This window comes from Gymnodraco acuticeps, unplaced genomic scaffold, assembly GCF_902827175.1.
Source record: "Gymnodraco acuticeps unplaced genomic scaffold, fGymAcu1.1, whole genome shotgun sequence".
NCBI lineage: Eukaryota > Metazoa > Chordata > Actinopteri > Perciformes > Bathydraconidae > Gymnodraco > Gymnodraco acuticeps.
Window position 1 is genome coordinate 661,956 of NW_022992265.1, and position 26,977 is coordinate 688,932.

Sequence of the window (26,977 nt, forward strand, 5' to 3'; positions counted from 1 at the left end):
CTTTATGATACAAAACTAATCCCATAGAGGAGGGGTTCTGTAAGGAAGTGGCAGATTTTTTCCGGCTGTGTATTTTCAAATTCTAGCAAATCTCCAAAATTACCTACCCCACCTTTAATTGATTAATTGCAAAAATAAACTCCTTGAAACCCTAATACCTAAAAAATGTAAAAAAAGATCTCTTCACATGAAAAATATAATATAATTTACAAAACCCAACGAGACACTTTAAAAAAGTTCTGAATAAAAAGCTGTAACGATGACAGGCCCCGCATCAACACCACACTGGACTAAGGAAATAGGCCTTGTTCGCCATTTTGAAAATGTTTAGTAACATTGCTAGAAAAGATCTATTTGAATAACAAGTCAGTAACAATCCAAAAGGATCTTCCCTGCAGTTATTTTTTAATAAGACACTTGTGCCGTTTAATCCCCGAGAGAAAGCAGGTCAGACCAGTAGCAGAAAACATATTTTTTAGCAGGAGCTGCTTGATACAAACGCTCCTGGCTTTGCCACACAACACTAGTCCAATGCCAACCAGCTGTCAGACGGGTCAGAGTGAAGGCTCCATGGACTGTTGAAATCTCATGACACCTCTCTTAATCTGCTCGAAGCTCACAAACATCACAATGTTCCAGGAAGCCAGACGAAGAAACGAGGGCACAAATCTAAAAAGGAATCAGAGGAATAAAACATTGACTTTTTGCTCTGTCAAACATTTGTACTACTGAATCTGACATGCACACTGTGTTACATACCCCTTATAGAAAGCTGTGGGTCCCTCTTTCATCAGCATGGTTAAAGCACAGTTCATCGCCCCGCTGTACTTCCCAGGCGTTGAATTCATGAAGCGTGTTTTCACCACATCCACGGGAGACGCTACAATGGTGGTACAGAAACCTGCTGCGAAGCCGGCTACAAAGTGACACGGCATGTTGTCTGTTGGAAACAAAGTGTTCTTTAGGGACCACAGTAAGTGATATAAAGTGTCGGAAATGCTGAGGAGTCATGTTAAGTGTCAGGACTGACCTGTCATCAGCTTGTTCTTCAGGATGAGCTCTTTGATGATGTCATACGTCACCAGCTCGGAGCAGTTGACGATGGCATTACGAGTTATGTTTGGCAAGGCACCTGAAAAGACAGTTCAAGATTTTAGATTAAGAGATATCTTTTGATTTTAATTTACACATTCTCCTTGTCATTTCCTGGCTTCAATATTACCCACAATGCAACTCCAACTGCTGACTACTGTGTGTTGTGCAAGTCGAAAAGCTCTTTACTTTCCAACTCCACACCGCTAGGTTTATTTGTCTCAAATTAAATCGCTTGAGGCTATTTATCAAGTTTTAGCAACAACAGGATTATAGCACTTTTGACATTAATTCACATTTCACATTTTCTATATTTCTTTTCAAGGTCTGCAAACAAATGTTGATGTGTAAAATGACTAAGGTCCCCCTTTAAAGGTCCCATGTCATGGCCATCATAATTCCATTGTTGAGGTCTACTAAAATAGATTTATATCGTGCAATTTTCCAAACTGACATTTGTTTCTCATACAGCATCTCTGTAAAGTATGTGTATTCACCGGTATTCACTTTTGTCACTGTGAGCCCAGTGTGCTCTGATTGGTCGGGACGTTGCGAGGCTCGCTGCTCAATGATCTGGCTTACTGGTGTGGTTTCCGGATCGAGGTAAAAACAATAAGTGTGGCTTGATATTGAGTAAGAAAAAGGTTTATAAACGCTGTGAGAATGGGTCTGCGGAGAGCATCTCTCCGCGATCCCAACTCGTCTATTACCAACCAGGGAGCTCTATGCAAGTCAATGGGACTCCCTGTTAGTTGAAAATGTACGCTAAAGGTCCTGGTGTGTGAGGAGCTCCGCGGATTGGTCCATTTTGGTCCCCGGAAGAAACAAATGGAAAAAGAGAAATGTCCAACGAGGCGTTCTGGGGCAGCATAGACAGGTATTTTCTGTGTTAGAGTTTTACTCGCTACAGGGTGTACTTTGAGGGTTTGTGACTTTGCAGACCGTTTACATGCAGAAAAAGCTTCATAACAACAAGGGGACAGGTAATAACAAGAAAAGCATGACATGGGACCTTTAAAGAGGGGCTTTTTTCAGGTTCAACATTATTGACAAAAGATGTAAAAATATAGGTGGAGGATGTTAACTTGATTTCTAAAATGTAAAAATCACTGCATTGCTGCTTAACATTTGAGGATTTTCACTGACTTTGCAACAGGAATTCTTTTTCCCAACATCAAGTTACCTTTCCAGAGCCCTCTGACGCCCTCGTCCCTGGCGATGGTCCTGTAGGCGTTGAAGGTGCTGCTGTATCTCTTCACAGAGCCACTCTCCAGCAGGCAGCTCTGAGCCTGGAACCTGATTTTCACCACATCAGTGGGCTGCGCGAAGGTCACCGCCATTGCCCCGGTGGTGCAGCCCGCCATTATCCTAGTCCCGATTCCTGCACCTGTAATACAAGCAGAGGTGCTTGTTTTTCTCTGATGCAACACAAGGATGTTAACACAATGCTTAGAGACTGAACAAGGGTGCAGTTTTGATAATTATTCAATATTTTATTGAATTAGGACGACACATAGATAGAGATCCCAAATTGGGAAATTATTGGGTTAAGGGAGCAGAACTGTGTTTAGGCACTGTCTGGGATTTATATTGTTTGTTTGTAGCCTTTATTTAACCAGATGAAAGCCCCTTGAGATCAAAAGATCTCTTTCTGAAACAGGAATTTGACCTTTGCCCTGCATCCTGGAGCGGTCTTTCTGTAAATGGCGAGCCCAAACGTCCAGCTTTATGATGAGAAATGTGTTGTATTTATCCTACAGCATCAGTAATAGGATGATGCAGTCTAACTCGCCACACATGCACTAAAGCAGGGCTTCTCAAACTCCGGGCCGAACTACGAATCAATCCGGACCGAACCCTGTGTCCCATTATAAAAATGTTAAATTATACAAAAAAAAAGAAAATAATTCTAATTCTGATGTAAATTACTGTATATTTTCTTGTGTCTGACGCGTTGTGAAAATGAACGTGCATGTATATTTACTTGCGTGCGCGAGCATGACACGCATTGCAGACCACAAGTTAACCTAGTTACCTTGACTTTCTAATGCTTCTAATGTCTTTTTTGCCGAGGTTCAAGGCATTGGCTACAGACAAACAGTGCCATTTCTCCCACTAGTTCAAGCCACCATACTGTATACGTATCCTATGAGAGCTGCTCATTGGCTCATGATGACAAAATGGCCCAACTTTTGAGAGAGTGAAACGTCACAGATTACCCAGCATGCCTGAGAAGTACCCGTATGTGCGCTCATAGAGCATGCGCAAATGTAACCATAACCCCCAAAAGGCTCGTTCACATCAAGCACGTCAATTTACGTACACGTAACAGCACCGTGCGTTCTGGATTGTTATGATGGATTTGATATTAACGAATAACGAGGCGGTTATTAGCAGTTAGCAGCTAGCCGGCTGGGTTCCTCGGGCGATATCATATGGTATAGCTAATTCATCTGGGTCAAAACGTGTTGTGCCCACATGCAAAGGTTGTAAACTCTGGCTTATCCCTGCGTGGTATTATAGTAATAGCAAACAGCAACGTTCAACTCCTTTAATGGTCTATATTGCAAGTGCAATAAGAAGCTACAGGGACGTTAATCTACGTCGGTAATATTAACTTTATTTAATACAAGATTTACATCATACAGCCCATGTAGTATAATATTTTACAAATGATGAATTACAGCAAACATGTGCAATATATCCATTATTACAGCTCCGTGGCAGTAAGGCGATATGGGTTCGTTCTTATTGTGCATCCATGGGTAAAGGTAAAACTCATGTAGTACTGAAGTTTGAACACGTCACATCCAGTGGCGACTGGTCATTAGGGGCACCTAGTGTCAGCAGAAAGTATTCAAAATAATGATTACAAAAAAATGCAAAAAAAATATATTAAATATATTTTAAGATCATGTTTAATCATCTGATTCGTCTGTACATTGCTGTTTTAGTCTGTGTTCTTCTAATTAGTGTCTACAGTGTGTGCCTATTGAGCTGTTTAGAGCCATGTGGGACAAAACCCGATCCTGCCCCTTACTGTCTAAGTCAATGGTGACTGTAAAAACTACACTGCGCATGCTCAGAGTATTGTCCTATTTAATGTGTGTGGCAAACAAATAATGAACACAGGGGTTAGCTGCCATCCCCACCATACGTCATCTCACATCATTCAGAGCTGATTGGCTGTAAGTACGTGAGCCGCGAAAAGTGTGGTGTGTGAAGAGCAGACGAGAGAGCTGCAGTGACGCATCCTAAAACCCGGAAGTAAGCTGCGCATGGCTTCCCTCGACAAAAAAGCAATGAGATTTCTCCATAGGATTTTAGAAAATAGCTCCAAATAAGATCTGTGGGAAACAAACCTGTTAGATAAATGCACGTTTTGTTCAGCCGGATAATATCCACATGTCTACCCTACTTTTATAATTTTCGAATCATAAATCTATTGATTAGATTAGATTTATGATAGACTTTAGAAACTAGAAGAACATAAGGAGGACTTTTACAAAAAAGTAATAGAGATTTTTGTCCAGAAGGATAGGCAAATGGACTTCATCTTCAAGTCAAGGTAAGACTGCAATTGTATTGAAAATGGGATCTTACTAAGAGAGAACAATTCAATATTTAAATGATAAAATTACATTTTTTGGGTATACTTCTGTTGAACTCTCTGTTTAAAATTAATTGAAGCATCAGACAAAAAAAGCTTTTGAAAATAATATTATATTTTGATTTAGGTCAAAATATAATATTTGTAAACCTGAAGAGTCAGTGCCAGTGCCTCACTAGCCATGAACCTCACTGCAGAAGCTTATAGACATCTGAGTTTTTTGTGCCCCACCACTTTTGTACATATAAAAACGCCACTGGTCACATCACATGAACGTGTCGGGCGGCGCGGTCCCGTGGGTTAGATGCCCGTTCATAATGCAGAGGGAAATAACTCTCAGAATAACGTTATTAGCACATTTTTACAACTTGAGGAACGAATGTTTTTAATAAGGGCTATACAAGTGTTCATACTGGGTAGTTCATTTAGTTTAAAATTATCCAACGATTTACAGACCACTCTTTCCCCATGTAAGTCAATGGGAAAAAGTGTTTCCGGGCCTGGCAACCAAACGGAAGTGTAGTACCGCCGTTTGGCCACCACGAATATTTTCATCTGAGTCCGGCGCACAAATCGATATGTGTATGTATTTACATCAATATGTTTTAAAAAATAAAATAGAATTTGCTAATATTAAGTGATAATATTAGGATTAGTGTGAACAACTAGTTTACATGTTAGGCTAACAGTGCCTTGGTTAAAGAGCCTGTTGCTGTTTATTTATAGCTTTGAATTCTTTAAAACCAATATTAACTTCTTAAACTTGTATGGTAGTCAGGAGCATCACTTTCTAATGTTTATTGATATATTTAGAGGGAGGGGATCTAAAGTAATGCTTTAAAATTCAGATTAGATTAATGTCTACCATTTTCTTAAATTCATGGTAGTTTCAGTAATCCCATGGTAATTGAGGACACAAGTTATCTAAATGACTAATGTCATCTTTATGGCTTTCAGAAAGGACAGGAGACCGACAGGTGACTATCAAAGGACTAGCAGCAGCAGCATGATGATGATGATGTTAAATGTGTTGTTTTAGGAACATCCATTGCAAATACATGGAATTCAATAAACATTGAATAGCATATCATGCAGTTTGTCTGTGCCTTTTCCTCCGTGTTGTCCTGGTTTGCTGTGCTGCCTCCTAGTCGCCACCATGGTTTGCTGTGCTGCCTGGGGATGCTCAAATCGCTCCGAGAAAGGAGTACGAATGTACAGCTTCCCCACTGACACAGAGCGGAGGAAGCAGGAGCAATTTCACGACCAACAGCAAAAAAATATGTAATTTATATACAAACACTGCATTTGCACTTTTTCACAAAACGAAAACCACACCATTGGGAAAGCTTAATGTTTTGTTTAATACAAAAAACAGGGAAAGGCTTGAAAAACACTGAGAGTTGAGACTCAGGGTGCAGGGTGAGGGTTTCAGTGCAGGTATTCAGGCTCCATTGAATCCCCCTCTGGTTCTTGTGCTGAAAGAGGGATAAACAGACAGGAGAAAGGGTTATACACACCTATATAGCACACCTATTGGATGGGAAATTGCCTTGGGGAGATAAGGTGTGGTCTTTGTTCCCAACTGAAGTTATGGAACTTTATTATTTGTGAGTTTAACAAAGTATGACAAATGGCATCAGTAACATATGTGATATGAATTTCTATAAAGTTGTCTCACATTCTTGGTCATATTGTATGTAATGAGTATAACATGTCCAGTAAGTATAAAGTGTTTCCTAATACTGTGTATTCAACCACTATGGAATATGTATGTGGGCAGACAAAACTGAGTTGTTCTGTGTGTGAAGTAACCTCAAGTCACTCCGCAGGCACATTTTGATGCAGACCAGTTTGTCAAGACAAAAAAGGGCAAGACTAGGCTGAGAGCAGAGGCTATACCCACCATCTTCGTGCATCGCCCTGTGGTCAAAAAGAGAAGGGCCCCTGCACCACGATTCACCCCGGGACCTGTATCTACAAAGCCCATAGCTCATGATCACAGCGATAGTGTGAAAGGTGACACAGGTATAATAAGTATGAACTCTTAGTAACAAAAGTAATATTTCTTATTTTTAAGTGGTATACTATTTTAAATGTTCGAACATTTACAGTGCCATGTCTTCTACTTACATTAGTCTCAACGATTGAGGGAAGAAGGGAAGGGATAACTGCCCTCCACCTGCCAGAGGAGCGCAAACAACAAAAACAAGCAAGGTGTCCCGTCATGTACCTGGAAGTTTGGGTTGGCAAAATGGAGTAAGAGAGGGACTTCAAAAACCTTGGTGGCTGTCTACTCATGTTGTTACAGTTGTCTTGGTTACAGCTCTCAAGTTTTTTTTTGTGCCATTTCCACATCTTTAGAAAATATGAAAAAATTGAAGTGAAATCAACCTCTTCTCTGGAGAACAAACTTCGATTTCTCTGTCTTGTCAGTTTGCAGTCTTGCAGTTTTGCTCCTCCACCTGTAACATCACTGCCCCTCCACCTGCCATACAGTAGGTTACTAACAAGATTACTTATATATTACAGTGATATAATACATGTTTAGTATGCTTACTTATATAAAACAGTAGTATTAAACTTACCTTGTGTGTTCACTCTCACTTAAGTTCCTCTCCCTTTGCTATCAATCCAAAATCAGCTGAGCTGCAACATTATACACACAGGTAATAATCAACATAATCACAAGGACACAATATGGCTCTGCTAAAAACACTCACTCTTACACGCACCAAAGTTATATTTATCTAATATTTAACTCCCTCCACCCCCGCATACAATCCCGTTTAGAAGCCCCTCTTCTCTAATTCAACAACGTTGGACCAAATAGACATTAAGAGAACGGAATTTACAATTAAATGGCTGTTCAACGTGTGTTGCTAACTTGCTTCGGTATCCTAGCTTGATCTGTTATCTGTAAACGTTCCCTAAATCTACTAATTTAGGGATAATCCACTGACATCCTTTAATACACATGTTCAATTGAATCAGATGTACTGATAATATCCGCAATATAAATCTTTAAACTTCTTCTTACCTTTAAAAGTCCGTCACGAACGGTCTATTATGCTGCAACTCCACAGCTCTGCTAGCCTTGGCGCTAACTTCCGGGGAACGATTGAGAGGCTCCACGATCCGCCATTGCTGTAAAAAAGTGGTCCATTGGAGTGTGTCACTCATAGATATATATAAACTAGGGCCGGGACTTTAACGCGTTAATTAAGATTAATTAATTACACAAAAATTAACGCATTTTAATCGCACTTATTTTTGCACCGTGGAACGTTTCTCACTGGATGAGTTTCAGGCGTACCGATTATACTGGAGCACCAACTAACGTTCATGACTTCAGACAACAACAAACCACAGTGAACAACAGTGGGAAATGTTGTTTTAAAAAACGGACGGATGGAAGCGTCGATAAGAGCACGGTTGTGTGCAAATTATGCAAAAGGAATTCGCATATCACCGCAGCACATCAAGCCTCAAGTATCACCTCAATGCAAAACATATAGCAGCTAGCGTGGAAGCTAGCGTGGACGTTAGCCTCTTTTATCGCGTTCACACCAAAAGAGCCGGTACTAAAATGAGTTCATGAGAACCTTTTTACCCCCACGAAAGTCCCTGCTAGAGAGCAGAGAGCTGCTAGAGAGCAGGGACTTTCGTACGGCTCTCTTGTGAGAAAAGAGCTATATTTCTGATTGGCTGGGCGGATTGCAAACCACGCCCCGTAAAACTCCCAAAAAGTTTTGTGAAGCCGCCATTTTATTATCCTCGCATTAGCATTATTAGCATTAGCCCAGCGCAGAAACGCAGAGAGACTAACTTATGGCAACACAAAATAAAACATGGGAGCGGTGGAGATGAGGAGGTGTCGGCGTTCTGGCGATTTACTCGGAAGGCTTCAGTAGAAGCTGCTGGGACTCCCAGCAGCTTCTACTGAAGCCAGTCCCCAACTCCGGGGACTTCCGGCCGGCGACTTTGGGCGGCAGTATACGCCGTGAAGTGGTTTGCGGCCTGCCAGTAAACCCAAAGCAGAAGAAGAAGAAGTGACGTCAGCGGCTTCATTTGCCTAATCCACCCCCAGGTTCAAAGAGTTCTCATGAACTAAGTTCTCATGAACCTTTGTGGGAAAAGTACTGCGGTGTGAATGCGCCTAATGGTATACTAAAATCCATGTGAAAAAAAATTGCTTCTCACTGTTCTTAGGTCAAATATACTTGTGTATATATGCGATTAAAAATGCGATTAATTTCGATTAATTAATTACAAAGCCTCTAATTAATTAGATTAATTTTTTTAATCGAGTCCCGGCCCTAATATTAACATTAGATGGCTCATGGGACATTTTCCAGCGTAGCTGACCGGCCGCCATCTTGCTACAGTCAACAGTTACTCTGATTCGCGTTATGGTAGCTGTTGTAAGGTGAGTGATCTGCACAAAAATACTCTTAAATCGCTGAAATCTTGACTGATTTACAAACGGTTTGGTTTATTATAAACATTATTAGCATGGCTATGATACAGGATGCTTGGACATGTTGAAATTGCAGCTTTTCTTTGTGTATGTGGTTGTATTTATTAGCTGGCTAATAACAAGAGGCTGTGAGTGAGACCTAGTATTACAAAGTTGACCTAGCAACTTTACACCAGTGGGAGAGGCAGAACTGCTCTTTCTTTTCAACATAACTTAAGTTACACATGATTTCTTCCAAGTGGTTTGGCTTGTTAAAAACATCTTGCATTATGATACAGGAATTTGCTGGCTTTGTGTTTACAGAAGTACCTGACTATGCCGGACTTTTGTGCAGCCTACGGATGCTCTAATCACCGCAGTCTGCAAACAAGAACCCGTGGGATCACCTTTCACGTGTAAGATATGACAATATTGTGACTAAAATTAGGATAATCGTTAATTACTTAGTGGATCAGTGGGGCTATGTGAGATAATAGTATTGCAAGATTGTTGTTGACCCAGCCTCTTTAGAATATGTTGTTATCATTTCTTTACACAATTATTGAATGTTTCTTTTGGACACCTTTTTTATTACTCTTAGTGTGGTTGTCTTATTCTTAATGTAGGCTATACATACATGCATACATACCAAAAATATGATAATTTCGGTGTGTATTTTTGTCCTTACCCTTAATGTTAAAGGAAAGAAGGGAGGAAAATGTTGACAATAATTTATATATCTGGCTACCTTTCTCATGTTTTTAAGGTTTCCCAAAACCGAAGAGAGGAGGAGGCAGTGGGAACTCGCCCTAAGAAGGGACATCTTCAGGTTCCATGAGACGCAGCACTATGTTCCCCACATATGTTTATGTTTGCTCAGTCTAATAAACCCATAACATGGTTGTGAAAGAATACCAAAGCTGAGGCTGGACGATGATTGATTGTTGGTGTGCCATGTGCCACCGTGTGTCTTATTGGTTTTGTGTTATACTGTATTTTATTGTGTGCAGCTGGTCCTTATCTCCAAGACACATTTAAAACAAATAACCTTGAACCTTGAAGCCCCATCTCTCCCCACCTGCTCCTGCTTCCTACATCCCCTCCACACCACACCAAGTTGTTCTTCTTAATAATAATAATAATACATTTATTTTGGGGGGCCGCCTTTCATAACACCCAAGGACACCTTATAGGGGCAATATAGGGAACAATTCAAACAGTGGATTTTGTGATATATCAGCCGGGGTGAGACAAGACAAACCACAAATGGACTACAGAAGGACACAAAAGGACACATGGTACAGTTTATATTATTCTTGGTCTTTTTTCAATAACATATTTCAAAGGTTCTGGATTTGTTTACAAATCTAGAAACTAAATACAAAACTAGGATGATATGAAGATCTCATGTCAAAAATAATTGTGATAAATTAGACAGCACTGGCCTGTCTGTGAGCACATTTTATGTTGGTTTGGTTCTTCTGATAAAGGTGTGAATATCTAAATGATATACCAACATATGCTATTGTCATTAGTTGTGTCCCTGTTCTTCAAGCTAAGGCATTGCTAAATTAACAACTCTTGGCTTACAGAGTGGTAACATGAGACCGATTTTTATATATAAAATATAAATTTATTTTAATTTTATAATTTATTTTAAATATTAACAATATAATAAAATAAATGGAAATATATACACTGGCAAATATTTAATATAAATACCTTGTGTGTGTGTGTGTGTGTGTGTGTGTGTATAGCTATTGCTTTATCTGATTAATGTTATTTTCATATGAAAGTCCATGATTATAAGTATGCAGTATCATAACTACATCTTTGATGTTTATAAAAAACCAAACCGTTTGAAAATTGAGCAAGCTATGGTTATTTAAATAGTAAACCATAATGTTATGAATGAGAGAACTGCCTGTAGCAAGATGGCGGCCAAGTGGCAACGTCGGTCTCCATTGGCCAGCAGCGCGGGTGAGTCATCTAGTGTTTATATATATCTATGGTGTCACTACCCGATCTGCAGCTCTGCCCGATCTGCAGTGCGCATGTGCGAGATGGTCCGCCATATTGGACAACTCCGGACGGCAACCCAAGTAGGACAACATTGACACAGTGGCTTTTGGCAAAGCTCAAAAGGAAAACTCGAGAGAGATGAGTTATTGTTATTACAACGTGACTTCACTATTATTTAACAACTCTTTTTATTGGGTTCTTTTATTTGGGGTTCAGTACACTGTCAGAATAAGTGAGAAATGAATGTAACTTCTGTTAGACAGCCATATGCCATACATTTTTGCACACATTCACAGTAAATATGTATTCAGTATGATAGCTGTCTAACAGAAGTTAAATCCATTTCTCACTTATTCTGACAATGTACTTAACCCCAAATAAAAGAACCCAATAAAAAGAGTTGTTAAATAATAGTGAAGTCACGTCGTAATAACAATAACTCATCTCTCTCGAGTTTTATTTTTGAGCTTTGCTAAAAGCCACTGTGTCAAGTGTCCATCTTGGGTTGCCGTCCGGAGTTGTCCAATATGGCGGACCATCTCGCACATGCACACTGCAGATCGGGAAGTGACAGAGTGAACGGAGATGTCATAACTCTTCTATTATATGGCTCTGCCATGGATGTATAATAAGAACTGGATACAGCGTGGGAGGCGGGGCCTCATTAATTCCTATGAGAGTTGCTCAATGGCGCATGATGACAAAATGGCCCAACTTTTGAGAGAGCGAAACGTCACAGATTACCCGGCATGCCTGAGAAGTACCCGTATGTGCAATCATCGAGCATGCGCAACTTTAACCACGCCGTCCAAAAGGCTCGTCCACATTAAGCACGTGAATTTGCGTACACGTAACAGCACCGCGCGTTCATGACAGCATACTGGATTTATATTAACGAGGCGGCAGTTAGCAGCTAGCGGCTAGCTAGTAAATTATGCTAAGTTACACATCAATCGTTATGTACTTTTATATTACGCTGACATCAGGATCTAGTGATATCCAAGCAACAGAGCTTCATTTAGCATGATACTTGTGTGGGTTGTGCATGAAACCACTTGGTAATATATAAAAATGTATATGTTGAAGCCTGTTATGATCAATTGTGAGTTAAAACTTTATCTAAAAAGTAAAGCTGGTGATGGATTACTGTGGTGGAGTTAAAATAACTGTGATGGAGTAAAAGGATAGTAACTGTGATTATTCATGTTAAGTAGCCCACAAGTAACTAAAACAATTGCAAGTGCAATAAGAAGCTACAGGAACGTTAATCTACGTCGGTAATATTAACTTTATTTAATACAACATTACGGTACAAGATTTACATCATACAGCCCATGTAGTATAATATTTTACAAATGATGAATTACAGCAAACATGTGCAATATATCCATTATTACAGCTCCGTGGCATGGCAGTAAGGCGATATGGTCCGTTGTTATTGTGCATCCATGGGTAAAGAGAAACTCATGTAGTACTGAACACAGAACACCTAACATGAACGTGCCGGGCGGCGCGGTCCCGTGGGTTAGATGCGCGTTCATAATGCAGAGGGAAATAACTTTCAGAATAACGTTATTAGCACATTTTTACAACTTGAGGAACGAATGTTTTTAATAAGGGCTATACAAGTGTTCATACTGGGTTGTTTATTTAGTTTAAAAAAAATTATCCAACGAGTTACAGACCACTCTTTCCCCATGTAAGTCAATGGGAAAAAGTGTTTCCGGGCCCAGCAAACAAACGGAAGTGTAGTACCGCCGTTTGGCCACTACGAATATTCTCATCAGACTCCGGCGCACTGCCTGGGGGCTTGGTGTATACAGGGGCGCCGTTTTCCTACAGGAAAAGCAGGCAAGTGCTTGGACAGGAAAGGGGGCCCCCAAAGAAGGTAGATTAAGAAGGTCCACACAGCAACGACATCATGAAACACCCTTTAATGTACTGCAACGACATGTCGGGAAACCCCCTCAAGGGGGCCCCATGCATAGTGCGCCGTAAGAAACTCCGCTCCGGGAGGGGAACTTTACTGGCATTTATCCGGACCAGTGACCTTGTATAAAATTCACAAGTGGACCTTTAATAAAACAGTTTGACTACCCCTGCACTAAAGCATCTTGAAGGTGATCCCAGCAATCATTTTGTTTGCAACTGCAGGTCAGAATAAGTGATGGAAAGAGCTGCACTGATTGGTTGACTGTCTGTTAAAACTTGGAAACATACTTTCTGAGCCTCTGCTGTAGAACTGCTTCATGCTGTCGTACAGGCCGATGCGTACGGAGGCGAAGCTCATCTGTCGGTGCAGGCCTGCCACCAGACCGCTGTACAGGCTCCTGGGGCCCTCGGTCTTCACCATGGTGAGGATGGTGCCGAACACACCTCGGAATTTCATCCTCTGGCCTTTCAATGAGGGCTTAGATTCACCTTGAATCTGAAGTGACATGAATAAACAAGTTTCAAAAAGGTCACTTGAGATCAAATAAAACTGTGCCTTTAAGGTTGCTATAAATCAGTGGCTGCTGAATCCTGGCCACCCCAAACACCCTCACCACGGGGGCCCAAACTATTTTAGAACATTAAGAAAAAAAATGTTTAAGTAACCTTTCATCATTCATCAATAATTAACATTAATATAACGTTATATTGATAATGTACTCACTAAACTTACAATTCATTTAACTTATTTTCTTCCAAAAGTTAATTATCCAAAGCCTCTGTACACCCCCTTCTATTTACATGTAATGGTTTGGTCCCGCCTCCGCCTCCAAACGGCACTTTCTAGCAGAGAGTAGGCGCATTCACACCGCAGGACTTTCCCTGGTACTTTGGTTCTTAAGTTCCGTTAGTACCAATAATGTCGCGTTCACACCGCCGGGACTACTCAGTGCCGGGAACTCTTTTGGCCATTTTTAGTCCCTGCTATAGAGGTGGTACTAACCTGGTGCTAAAAGAGTGCCAATTTATATTCTATTTACTAAAGTACCGCAAGTCCTGCGGTGTGAAAGCGGCTAATTTGGAAGCCATTTGGAAAGGGCAGGCACTTTCAAAAATACTTGGCAGGTGATTGGATCAATCTGTCTATCACCTTCTATCATGGGCCAATTCTGATTGATTAACAATGGCTGGTACATGTGGAGCACAGCACTTCTGATTGGTGTGGATGACTGACACACAAGGAAAAAAAAAAAAAAAAAGTTTTAAAAAATTGCAGGCTTTGCGATTTCATAATCGCATCATTTAAAATCGCGATTTCGATTTAAAATCGATTAATCGTTCAGCCCTAATTAGGGCTGTCAGTCGATTAAAAATATTTAATCGCGATTAATCGCATGATTGTCCATAGTTAATCGCGATTAATCGCATGATTGTCCATAGTTAATCGCGATTAATCGCAAATTAATCGCACATTTTTTATCTGTTTTAAATGTACCTTAGAGGAATATTTTTCAAGTTTTTAATACTCTTATCAACATATGAGTGGACAAATATGCTTTATGCTAATGTTTATTATCATTTGAACAATGACAAATATTCTCATGAATATTAAACACAACAACTTCTGAACATTACAAATATTCGCCTCAATTCAACCTGGAACCTAATACAATAAAAATTGTGTGTGTGTGTGTGTGTGTGTGTTTGTGTGTGTGTGTGAGATGGATCGTTGGAGCTATGTGCAACTCAAGGCATATGCTCGAACGGGAGCTGCCTGGACGCTGCAATCATGTTGCACTATCCGTGCTGAGTGTGCTGACTTCTCGTACAATGTCCCACTGTCTGGCTGCCTGCATAAAGTCAAGTGCTCGGCGCAGTTGTCGGCGAAATGTCGCTCCTCTGTTTTCATTTAAGCAGCTCCTTATATCCGTTAGCGCAGCTAGCTAGCACCAGATGCTAACAACAACAATGCACGTAAGGTCTCTCTCTCGCTCGCTCGAGCCACACATACACACACCCTCCAGGTCCTCCCAATAGCAGTCGGTGGCCTGCCGTGTGAGCGTGGAAGTGTGGTCCTGCCACAAGCGGGCGGCAGGAGCGGGGCTGTCAGCATCAGCTTGTAGATGGTATTTTTAAACTCGAATGCGCTCTGAAACTACGGGGTAGCCGAGGAAAAAAAAATACACATGCGTTAAAATAATTAGTGGCGTTAATTTTTTTTTGCGTTAACGCGTTAAAACAAAAGCTAACATCTCAGTTCAATTATACATTTCAAACACAGTATTTTCCCACATATTTAAAGGGACCTATCATGCAAAATGCACTTTTGTACATCTTTTATACATGAATATGTGTCCCCGGTGTGTCAGGGAACTCACCAAGTGGTCAGAAACACAACCCTCTCTCTTTTCCTCCATACCCAAATCTCTAAAAACGGGGGCTGCAACGGATCTGATACAGACTGATACAGATTTGTAAATTCTCTGACGTCAGGAACGAGGAGCTCCGCCTATATGGCCAACTCTCCACCTATCAGGGGAATGGAGGTTGTGCCACGGGCCGGCCATTGCCGCTCGAAAAGCGCTGGAGACGCTGTAGTACTATTGCCAGGCCTGTAAGTGGCGCTGTAGTCTGCCACAAAAGCAGCGAAGAAGACTTCCCGCGCATGGTTGCCATGGTTGCCCTTCTGTTTATTCTCCGCTGTGGCTCTTTTTCTCCCTCCCCGAGGCAAGCGTTTGCGCCTCCTGCTGCTGTAATTCAATGCAATCCTTCCCCGTCGAGGCAAACACTGTAATTATCTCCGGTAGTCCAACAGCAGATGACAAACACCCACCTCTCCGCCTCTTCCAAGGAACGAGGGGACCGTGCGGCAGAGTTTCAGTTTGATTTTTTTTCACCGGTCAACATGTCCGTTAAAGTTTAAATCTTCCGGACAAAATTAAAAAAGTGCCGGTCAAAGGTCTTCTTTGTTATTTATTGAGCTTTAAAACAAATGAATAGTGACTCTATATAATTGTTACGTGCTTGTGTTGCTTTTCTCTCTACACCTGGGGCCCTTCTCACTTCGGTTAAATGGATTCCTTGCGTCCCTCACTTGCGTGACGTCGTTTCCCTGCGTCTAGTCCCTCCCACCAGGGAAGCATGGAGAGATGCAAGGAAACCACGAGAAGCAGGGAATTTAGTTTTAAGAGCAATGGGACGTCCTTTTCCTCCGGAGCGTCACGTGAAGCGACGTCCGTTTGTGATGACTAACCCTAACCCTGATTAGAGTGCACAATAGAAATAAAATAATTGAGAGAAGAAAAAGAGATATGTTATCTATCAAAACCCAGTTAGATTAACATTCATTGGATTGCACACTTTGTTTGTTTGTGTGGATATGTAGCACATTAACGTTTTAATAGCACTTAATGACTGACTGAATGGAAATGACAATAAATGAAAATGTAAACCGAAAAAAGCGATCATGAAAATGTTTCCAATAAATGAATAACATGATTTTTGACCACTTTGTTGTTCAGATATATCACATATTTGTAACTAAATGATACATGAATTGAAACTTAACACGGTATAAACTGAGGAGTGACTCCCGTGAGTTTCATGTATTTTCTTCACTCCGCTGGGAAACTGCTCTCATGTCAAGAAGCATCAGATCAGTGCATGCACTACATCTCCTTCGCATAGAGTTGATCAGGTTGTTGATTGTGGCCTGTTAGGGTTAGGGTTAAACCCTAACAGGCCACAATCAACAACCTGATCAACTCTATGCGAAGGAGATGTGTTGCACTGCGTGAGATGTGTTGCACTGCGTGAGGCAAATAGTGGTCACACCAGATACTGACTGGTTTTCGGACCCCCCCAGACCCCCCCAATAAAGCAAAACTGCACGTTTCAGAGTGGCCTTTTATTATGGCCAGCCTAAGGCACACCTGTGCAATAATCATGCTGTCTAATCAGCATCTTGATATGCCACACCTGTGAGGTGGGATGGATTATCTCGGCAAAGGAGAAGTGCTCACTATCACAGATTTTTTCAGATTTGTGAACAATATTTGAGAGAAATGGTTATTTTGTGTATATAGAAAATGTTTTAGATCTTTGAGTTCATCTCATGAAAAATGGGAGCAAAAACAAAAGTGTTGCGTTTATATTTTTGTTCAGTGTAGTAGGCTATATATATTGCAATAGTATATTATAACAAATAGACATTTCAATGGAATCGTGGTTAAAACGTAGCAATACTACAGCAGGGAACGTGGACAACGCAGAAATAAAGAAAGCTAAAATGGAGTCAAAATGCCGTCAATATCAGGAGGCGTATGCTTTGATGGGATTCACGTCCACAAACGGCAACCCACCCTGAAGAAACACACTCCTCAATGTCAGTTTCGGTACTTTAATGACAAGGATGACGACACCCTGAAACAGAGCAATGCAGCAAGATAAGCTGACAAAGTAGTAGATAGATACTAGATAAGATAAGCTGACAAAGTACACATACATGCATGTCCATGACCAATACACATATATTCAATTACATAGAGTAAAGACACACCAAACAATAGTGGAAACAATCTTAACATGAATGAGTGGATGAACGTCTCAAACTCGAGGCGGAGTGAATGAAAATATTTGAACTAAATGGCCGCTCGGCACTACCGGTCAGAGCACGGCAATATCCGGACAGCGACAGCAGTGACGCTGCCCTCTAGTGGCCGGCGAATAAACACTTCATCCCCCCCAGACGGGAAAACTATGGGCCGGAATAGATTAACGGTCTAAATCCAGCTGCCGGACTCGGGCTCGTAACGTGCAAGGCGGCCTCCTCACGCGGCCTGGCCGTAGTAGGCTGGGGCAGCGGACGGCGGCGGACTGTGCGGCACCGGAGCGGTCCGCCCAGGAAGGCACCCGTAGGAACGGTGAGGTCAGAGGACGCCTCACCAGCAGGTGCCGGTGGGGAAGCGCCCATAGCCGAGTCGCGGGGTCCAACAGCCGGCCGCTAAGCAATCCCCTGGGGCGTCGCCCAGCACGGGTGGATAGGTGGGGGCTGATGGCCCAGAGCAGCGGGCGGCCGGGCAACGGCGCAGCCGACTGCTCACGGGGGCAGGGTGTGGCGGCGTGTAGGCACGGAGGAAACGCCGGTTGCGCTAGTGTCAAACGTCCCGAACCGTCAACCCTGACCCGATACTGGTGGTGGCCCGGCGACTCCACCACGATCCCTGACCTGTCCCATTTGTGGGGGCTCGGGCCTTGCTGGTTCTGGAGGAATACCCTTTCGCCGAGTGCCAATGGGCGGAGCGGTCTTGAGTGAGTCCCCAGAGACTCGGTGGTACGGGACATACGGGTCCGAAGGGCGTCCTCCTTCGCCGCCCATGCCTCGCGCCATAGCAGGCGGATATGCGGGTTCGAGAACTTCTCGAGGCGGTTCACGAAGGAGAGCGAGCCACGAAGGGGGCGGCCGAAGATGATCTGCACCGGCGAGAGGTTGCAGTCGGGGTCAGGCGTCCAACAACGACCATGGTGTCGTCATGAAGAAATACACTCCTCAATGTCAGTTTCGGTACTTTAATGACAAGGATGACGACACCCTGAAACAGAGCAATGCAGCAAGATAAGCTGACAAAGTACTAGATAGATACTAGATAAGATAAGCTGACAAAGTACTACATACATGCATGTCATGACCAATACACATATATTCAATTACATGTCATAGAGTAAAGACACACCAAACAATAGTGGAAACAATCTTACATGAATGAGTGGATGAACGTCTCAACTCGAGGCGGAGTTAATGAACAATATTTGAACTAAAATGGCCCGCTCGGCACTACCGGGTCAGAGCACGGCATATCCGGACAGCGACAGCAGTGACGCTGCCCTCTAGTGGCCGGCGATAAACTCTTCACACCCAGACATTGTGTTTTTTCTGTGGGGAAAAAACTAGCCAACAGCTCAATGAAACCAGCACACCTCCAGAGACATCTCAGCACCAAACACCTGTGTCACGTTGGTAAGCCACTGAGTTTTTCAAAAGAAAACTGGCTGAGTACAGATCCTCCCAAGAGATTATGCGAAAAGCTTCCACAACATCAGCCAAAGCACTGGAGGCATCGTATGCGGTATCACTGCTCATCGCTAAAGCCAAAAAGCCGTTCACGATCGCTGAGGACCTGTTACGGCCCGTCCACACAGCAGCTTTTGGCGATTTTGTCCACCGCTTCCAGCGCGTCTCCGCCCATTGACTTTGAATGGGGATGACGTCACTTTCCCTCGCTTGTCGCCAAACGCATTGTGGGGGGGGGCGAGGCGAAGATTTCCAGGATTTCCAGGATGTTCAGGATTCCAAAGTTGAACAATGTTCAACTTTTGAGGCTGAGCTGGAAGCGACAGCCAATCAGATCCGTTTATGCAAATCTGACAGTTCAAGCGCTAGCCAATCAAACCGCGTGCAAGCTGGGAGAACGAGACCCGCAGTTCATTTCTATATTCCACAAAATGGAGGATAACTTAGTTATTGCGGTAGCAATCACCCGGTTCTTTATGACCAGTCCCTATTTACTTACCGGGATACAAAACCGGAGGAACCAGGCATGGGGGGAGGTGGCAGAGGCTGTAGGGGAAAATGGTAGGTTTTCGCTTGTTTTGGGGATTTTATATCCAGTTTTACTTCGTTGCTAGTTTACTTCGTTGCTAGCAAGCATAGACAGGTATCATTAGCCAGCATGGAATGTAGCATAAAATAGCACCATAAACATTAATCTCATAAATGTTTCAAAATGTTAAAAATTAAATGTTCATCATTGCCCTTCCTATTTGACAATAGTGTAGATAGAAGAAACCGGGTTTTTTTACTTTGGATGTCGGGGGCGGGATATTCATGTGATATTTCATGTGATTGGTTGTTGGTCGCGAAATCCCCAAGCTGTCAGACACCGCCCAGCTCAGGATTTTCAAGATTTGGTCAAAGCTGCTGTGTGGACACACCGTGAGTTGGTCTGTACTGACGGAGCTGCCTCAATGACGGGCCGATTTAAAGGGCTCATGGCGTATTAGGGATACAAATCCAGAAGTGCAGTGGAATCACTGTGTCATACACAGGGAAGCACTGGCGGCCAAAAAGCTGAGTCCAATGTTGCATGACGTTTTGAACAACAGCATCAAAGTGATTAACTTCATAAAGTCAAGGCCACTCAATGCGCGTCTGTTTCACCCACCTTTTGCAATGAACACCACCCAACTACTGCTACACACAGAAGTGCGCTGGCTCTCTCTCTCTCGGATACTGAGCAGGCTGTTGGAGCTACGATCGGAGGTGCACGCCTATCTGTCAGAGCAAGGATCTCATATGCCACACGGTTTGAGGACACAGATTGGCTTGCAAAGCTTTGCTATCTGGCAGACATATTCAGCAAATTGAATGAACTGAATCTGTGCATGCAGGGCAAGAACACCAACATTCTGAACCTGTATGACAAGGTGGGTGGTTTCGTAAATAAAGCAGAGTTGTGGAAACGGGCATGTGCACAGGGGGATCTCTTTCCTCAGGTAGATGCTTTCCTCTCCAGTGAGGATGTGCAGAGCGCTCCAGTCAAGTCCATTATAGAGGAACACTTGGCCAACCTGATAGTTAGTTTCAAGTCGTACTTTCCTGACATGGAGGAGAAACCTGCACAGCTTGATTGGGTAAGAAACCCATTTCTTCTGTCAGAAGCAAACAGAGAAAAGCTTCCTCTCTGTCACCAGGAAAAACTCTTGGATGTGTCATCTGACCGTGGCCTAAAGATGACATTTGAGAACTCCACTCTCACGCAGTTTTGGGTGTGTGTGAAAAAGGAGCATCCTGAGCTGGGAAAAACAGCTTTGGAGCAGCTACTGCCCTTTGGATCCACATATTTGTGTGAAGCCTCCTGCTCTGCAATGACTCTGATCAAAACAAAGCAGAGAAACAGACTGGGCCTGGAAAAGAGTCTGATCACTGCTGTGTCCTCTCTGCCAATACCAAGATCCTCAGTGAAGGACAAGCACACGTTTCACACTAAATTGAGTGCTCTTAATATTACTTGTTAGTGTTATTGCAATTTATAATTTATTTATTATTACAATTGTTTGTTTTTTTTGTCAATGTTTGACACTAAATTGTGTGTTCTATTTTTAAAATGCAGTTTAATGCACCCTACAACTCATTAATAGTGTCATTGCAGTGTTATTACGTAGTTTTTTTGTAATTGCACATTTGTGTTACAATGTTTTGTTTTTAACCCTTTCATGCATTGTGACTGCTTATTTAATGCTGTTTTCTTGTTATGGGTTTTGGATGGTAGCACATCAGGCACCACATTTTATTATAATATTTGTGCATTGTATTTTATAGTTTTTGCATAATATAACATTTTGTTCATTGGTTCGTTAAACATATAATTAAAAATCTATTTAAAAAAAATGTCGTTATGTTCTTTGTTTGTTGTAATTCATGGATGAAGGAGTTCATAAATCACACACTGATGGAACATCACTATATTGTAATTATTTATATAGGCTTTTTCTATCAAACATGTTCGGTGTCGGTCAGGGACGTAGGCCTACTTGGCTGAGAAAATGTTTCAAAGGGGGTACATGACTGAAAAAAGTTTGAGAAGCACTGTCTTATGCAGTGCTTGAATTGGAATGAAAAAGGTGCCAGTACTCTAAAATCAGCAACTTTTTCAAGTCAATTTTATATATACAGCCCACAAACAAGAATTTGGCTACTATAATGCTGGTGGGTTTGTCTCTTTACTACTGTATATTTTAGAAAGGTTCACTGTACTTAACATTTTTTATGATAGGCAGCGGATATAGCTAAAGCTCAGTAAGGTCAATATTAACTGAAAATATAGCAATCAAAGTCTAGATCTTCTGCTGAAGACACATGAAGCAGAGACCTTTCAGGTGAGAGCCCCTCTGGTGGTGTTCAACATTAATGACAAGGAAACAAAGCTCTGGTCAGAAGCATTTTTTATAAAAAGCTTTAACAAAATTAAGTATTTCTGTACATTTTGAATGCAATCTAACTTTCCAACTCAGAAAACGAAAAAAGTGCCAAAAGTCTTCTCACATGGCTGAGCTGCTTTGCAATATACTTCACCACTGAAGAATACAAATATGTATAAAGTAAACTATGATGCAATCTAACTTTCCAACTCAGAAAAATGATAAAGAGCATGAACAAAGAACATGTCAAAACAAATGCAAAATTTGCACAATCTAAAATGAGAAAACTGTAACTGCAAGTAACAAAGTCTGAGCCATGGTAAAGAGTTCCATTGAACACCAAGCTGATCAGATAACTCCCTGGTTGGTCTGAAGTCCTTCTATCTCCAGGATCTGTACAAATCGGCACATTATGCCAAAAGTCTTCTCACTGGGTGAGCTGCTTTGCAATATACTTCACATTGTTAGAAAAGGCTCCAGAAGGCCTTGGGGACATCAGTATCAGGGGCTGGAGCTGGACAGGCTCTTTCATCAGCACTTCTCCTTCCCTTTGCCAGTCAGGACCTCACATACTGTTCCGGATTGAAACTGTCCTAGTGATGGTCCATTACATTTAATGAAAACCAGGCTGGACAGTCGGCTGACAGAGAGAGCATTCCTTTTTGCAGTAAGGATATCGTTCATGCAGCTGAATGCCCGCTCACACTCACTAGTGAGACAGCGATGGTTCGGACTGCTTTCAGTAGAGGCTCCATGGCAGCAGGTGTACGGGATGCCCTGGTTTCCCTTGTATTCGCGAAAGCCCTGAACAGTCTCTCGTTCTGTCCACTTTCAGCACTTCGCACAAACGTAGCACCTCTACGTCCCCATACTGTACGTCTAACTCCTCTTCAGGCCAACTTCCAGGATGGATAACTTTCATGTCCTGGATTAGCTGATTGTCCCGGGCCCTCCCGGCCATGTAATGGGATTTCTCTTGTGCTGACATGAGAGGAGGTTGTGGAAGTCATTCTGTGTCTCAGATTCTCTACCATACTGCGGAAAAAACTGACCTGCATGAATCTGTACAAGCCTGCCATTCTCACGCAGGGCAACACCCTTGAAGGACTTCTCAGCTAGAGCTGTATGAACTGTAGTCATGTGTGGGCCAGGCATGGTGACCATGGATTCAAAAACTCGTATTTCTCGAGTTAAGAGCCTATCTGCTGTAGGCAGTGTCATCTCTCTTTTTTGGAGTTGCCGAGAGAGGTCGCTGAGCTCTGTGAGCGCATCGTACATCAGTCCCAGATTGCTGACAAACGTTGCAGATGTGAGCACATCATCCAGGCCCTTGTACTTTGCTCTGTCTCTGGAATCCCCTGCTCGTGTCGTTTGCAGCATTTGTGAAGTGATCATGAAGCACTCTGTAGTTTTCCCAGACTGCTCTGACGCTCCTTTCACTTGAAGCCACCCAGCGGATGGACAAAACACGCCCTATCACCAGGAGACGCTGTCCGACTGCTTGCGCACACTGCGCTAACTGCCTCTGATTTTTGGGGGAGGCATGGAACAAGGAATAGAGTTTGTCAAAAAAGATCTGGAAATGATTGAGCCCTGAGACCTCCTTGACCACATCCCCAACTGCCAGCTCTAGACGATGATTGGAGCAGTGCCACACAAACAGGCTTGGGAATTTACTACACAACTGGGTAGCAACGCCTGTTCTCTTCCCTAGCATGACTGAAGCCCCATCACATGCAAAAGAACGAAACACTGACCTAAAAGTCCTCGTTAAAATCTCTTCAAGACACTCCATTAACGCCTTTGTGATGTCATCAGCCGTTGTTCCATCCAACTCGATCAGCTCCCAAAAAAACGTTTCGGGCTCAGCATCAGCTAATGCTGAGCGTAGACACACACACAAGCACCGTTTTACCACTAATAGTGGTAGATTCATCGACCAAAACACAGAGTTTTCTTTGGTTTTCTGTAATGTCTTTTGCCATTTTTTTCTTCAGCTCATGAGCTATGTGGTCGATGATTTCGCCACAGGTTTTATTGGAGTGCAAAACCCTGCCCACGTTCAGCCCATTCAGTTTCTGTACATTCAAATCAATTGGCATGTCTGTGAATGGCCGGCTATGTTTGCCAATTTTATATGCCGCTCGAAAAACTCTGATAGTGGTGTCTAATTCAGATGTATGCATAGACTGCACTTGATGTTGAATAGTTTCACGTGAAGCAGATGTAAAGATGTCAGCAGCTTTTACATGGGCTTGTGATTCTTTATGTTCTTTGATTTTTTTTCTCAGGCTAGCTTGTTGTTTGCCCTTGTCAACACCGAAATGAGACACTGCACACTCACCCCATTCAGTTGACAGTTTCAGTCCTTGTCCAGTGTGTATTCCCAAAGATTTGACATCTCTGCATATCCGACATCCTAGCTTCTTATCTTTAAGAAGAGCCATGCATTGGTCTTGCAAAATATTGCACCTGGTCCGTTGTCCAGCAGTCAGGTGCATCGCTTTGCCCGGTGTTGGTGGTGGCAGTTGCGCCAGCAGCAGCTAACGTTAGAGGCCTCTGGAGGAGTCGGCGGAGCTAGTGCTAATGCTAATGCACTAGAACTTGGAGCAGGAGGATCAACCAAAGAAAGGTCCCCATCAGACACAATTTCCAACACAGGCACAGCATTCTCTGTATTTGAAGTTTCTTCCGGCGACAACCGCTGTCTTTTTGCACTTTTTATTAATCCACGCTAACATTTTAGAAATGCTAATTTGTGACGTGACTTGCTTTCCTTCTCTCGGGGCGTGCCTTGCTCTGTTCTATCACTCTAACATAGCCACCCACTGGGTGGGAGTTGCACTGCATAAACACAACACACGTGCATCTAGGTATGTAAATTGTAAAGCATTTTAAAACATGGTTTTACTAACAGTTTTCAGTATGTTGTTACTTCGGCATATTATTATTATTATTATTATTATTATTATTATTTTGAAACGTGTATTACTATTAATCACGGTCAAATAGGTTAATTTTGACATAGTCGTTTCCACCACAGTATTTACATGGAGAAGATAAGCCCCGCCCCCTCTCCAGCACGTTCTGTTTGAATGACAGGAGTAAACAGCTGACAGCCGCTGTGAGACTCCAGCGGTTAGAGCGATGAGAATGTCCGTTCGGCACCTCATGACGCATCTACTGAGTACCGGGCGCCTGTATATATATATATATATGGATGTATAATAAGAACGGCGGGAGAGTGTTGAGTTACTGGCCACGGTGCATGAGTAACCGGCACGGTGCATGAGTACCGGAGTACCGCCAGCATGCCGGTACTGAGCAAGAAGTGCCGGTACTCCATGGGTCAGAACCAGAAGTGCCGGTACTGCGTACCGGTGAGTACCGGCCCAATTCCAGCACTGGTATGGCGTTTATAGACATAGCGATTTCCTCGTGTGTTAAGTGTTACAGTTACGCCATAGTTTTGACATGTAGCTACAAGCACTGGTGTTATGTTGTTCCCCCTGTACAGTGCCTGCCTAAAACCAAAGCAAGAAGCAGATGCCGATACCACTGAGGACTTGTCTTGTTCAATGAATTTGGGGATTAGAGACTTGAGGAGGGGGATGTTATCAGTTAAAAATGTATTGAAGTAGGAGAGGAAATAACTACAAAATGAAAAAACGTGTGTATCTTTTAACCAATAAGTTATATCCCATTGGTAAAGTGTTTCGACAGCTTATATCCAGCTAGCTGACATAATATCAGTCTCTTATGGCGTTTATGGACATAGCGATTTCCTCGTTTGTTAAGTGTTACAGTTACGCCATAGTTTTGACATGTAGCTACAAGCACTGGTGTTATGTTGTTCCCCCTGTACAGTGCCTGCCTAAAACCAAAGCAAGAAGCAGATGCCGATACCACTGAGGACTTGTCTTGTTCAATGAATGTGGGGATTGTAGAGACTTGAGGAGGGGGATGTTATCAGTTAAACATGTATTGAAGTAGAAGAGGAAATAACTACAAATGGAAAAACTTGTGTATCTTTTAACCAATAAGTTATATCCCAGCATTGGTAAAGTGTTTTGACAGCTTATATCCAAGCTGACACAGGTAAATGAAAACAAAGGATACAGATGTTTTAGGTGGCTATAATATGTTGGGGGGATAATTCATACACTTGAGGTGATGCTGCTCACCTGCAGTCGCACTTTGGCTGTGTCTAGAGGGAAGGTGACCAGGTCGGCCACACAGCCAGCTGCTCCGGCGGAGAAGACTTTAACAGCGACTGATGGAGCCAGATCAGCAGATCCTTCACCAACCATGACTCAGCTCAGAGGATGCACAAAGTGTTGTGAAAAAAAAACCAGGACGAGCAGACAGCGCAGACAGGTGAGTTAGCTCCTACAGCCGCAGTCACATTTCCGGGATTAAAAAAGTGTGTCTTTTGGATATTGTTGTGAACTTGTGCTATTACCCATAAAAACAAAGCTCCAAACTCTCCACTTTAAACAAAAACAACTGCCGGTCACCACGAATAACAGCTCATCTCGAACCAGCCGGCAGTCGGGGGTTGTCTCTCTGCTGCTGCACCGCCCTGCACACACGCGCGCAAAAACACAGCCGCACGCACGCTGCTCCACGCATGTGAGGAGCGGTGTTTTAGTTGCCTCGGTAAATACAGAGCATTTGGTCAGGATATGTCCTTTATAACTCTCATAGATAAAAAAGAAAATAAAAATATACCGTACAAGCCAGGAAGTGCCATGTCCCTTATTTGCAAGACCTCTCAACATTCAAATACAATTTTTTTTTTTGTAGCTTTTTTTACACCTTAAAGTAAGGTGTCTCTTTTGGTCTGGAACATAACAACGTGTTTTATAAGAAGTCCCTGGGGGCGTAGG

General features: G+C 42.6%; 1 protein-coding gene and 1 long non-coding RNA gene across 2 annotated transcripts; one reads left to right on the top strand and one right to left on the bottom strand.

Annotated features, from left to right (window-relative positions):
- Positions 1-26,638, bottom strand: LOC117540395 (mitochondrial uncoupling protein 2-like). The gene is made up of 6 exons (XM_034207053.1): positions 26,273-26,638; positions 13,401-13,608; positions 2,276-2,479; positions 1,031-1,132; positions 760-940; positions 1-669 (listed from the first exon to the last, which is right to left on the bottom strand). Exons 1-6 carry the CDS (start codon positions 26,396-26,398, stop codon positions 555-557), a joined length of 936 nt encoding a protein of 311 aa, XP_034062944.1. The 5' UTR covers positions 26,399-26,638; the 3' UTR covers positions 1-554.
- LOC117540413 lies at positions 9,044-10,077 on the top strand. Its single transcript, XR_004568167.1, has 3 exons — positions 9,044-9,128; positions 9,483-9,574; positions 9,925-10,077. It is a non-coding gene; the product is annotated as an uncharacterized LOC117540413 (long non-coding RNA).
- Positions 26,639-26,977: the final 339 nt, after the last annotated feature.

Coding starts and splice junctions, on each gene's coding strand:
- LOC117540395 (XM_034207053.1), bottom strand. CDS start 26,398: ATGGTTGGTGAAGGATCTGCTGATCTGGCTCCATCAGTCGCTGTTAAA. Junction 1,133..2,275: donor CGTCAGAGGGCTCTGGAAAG/GTAACTTGATGT, acceptor CTGTCTTTTCAG/GTGCCTTGCCAAACATAACT. Junction 941..1,030: donor GAAGAACAAGCTGATGACAG/GTCAGTCCTGAC, acceptor TGTTTCCAACAG/ACAACATGCCGTGTCACTTT.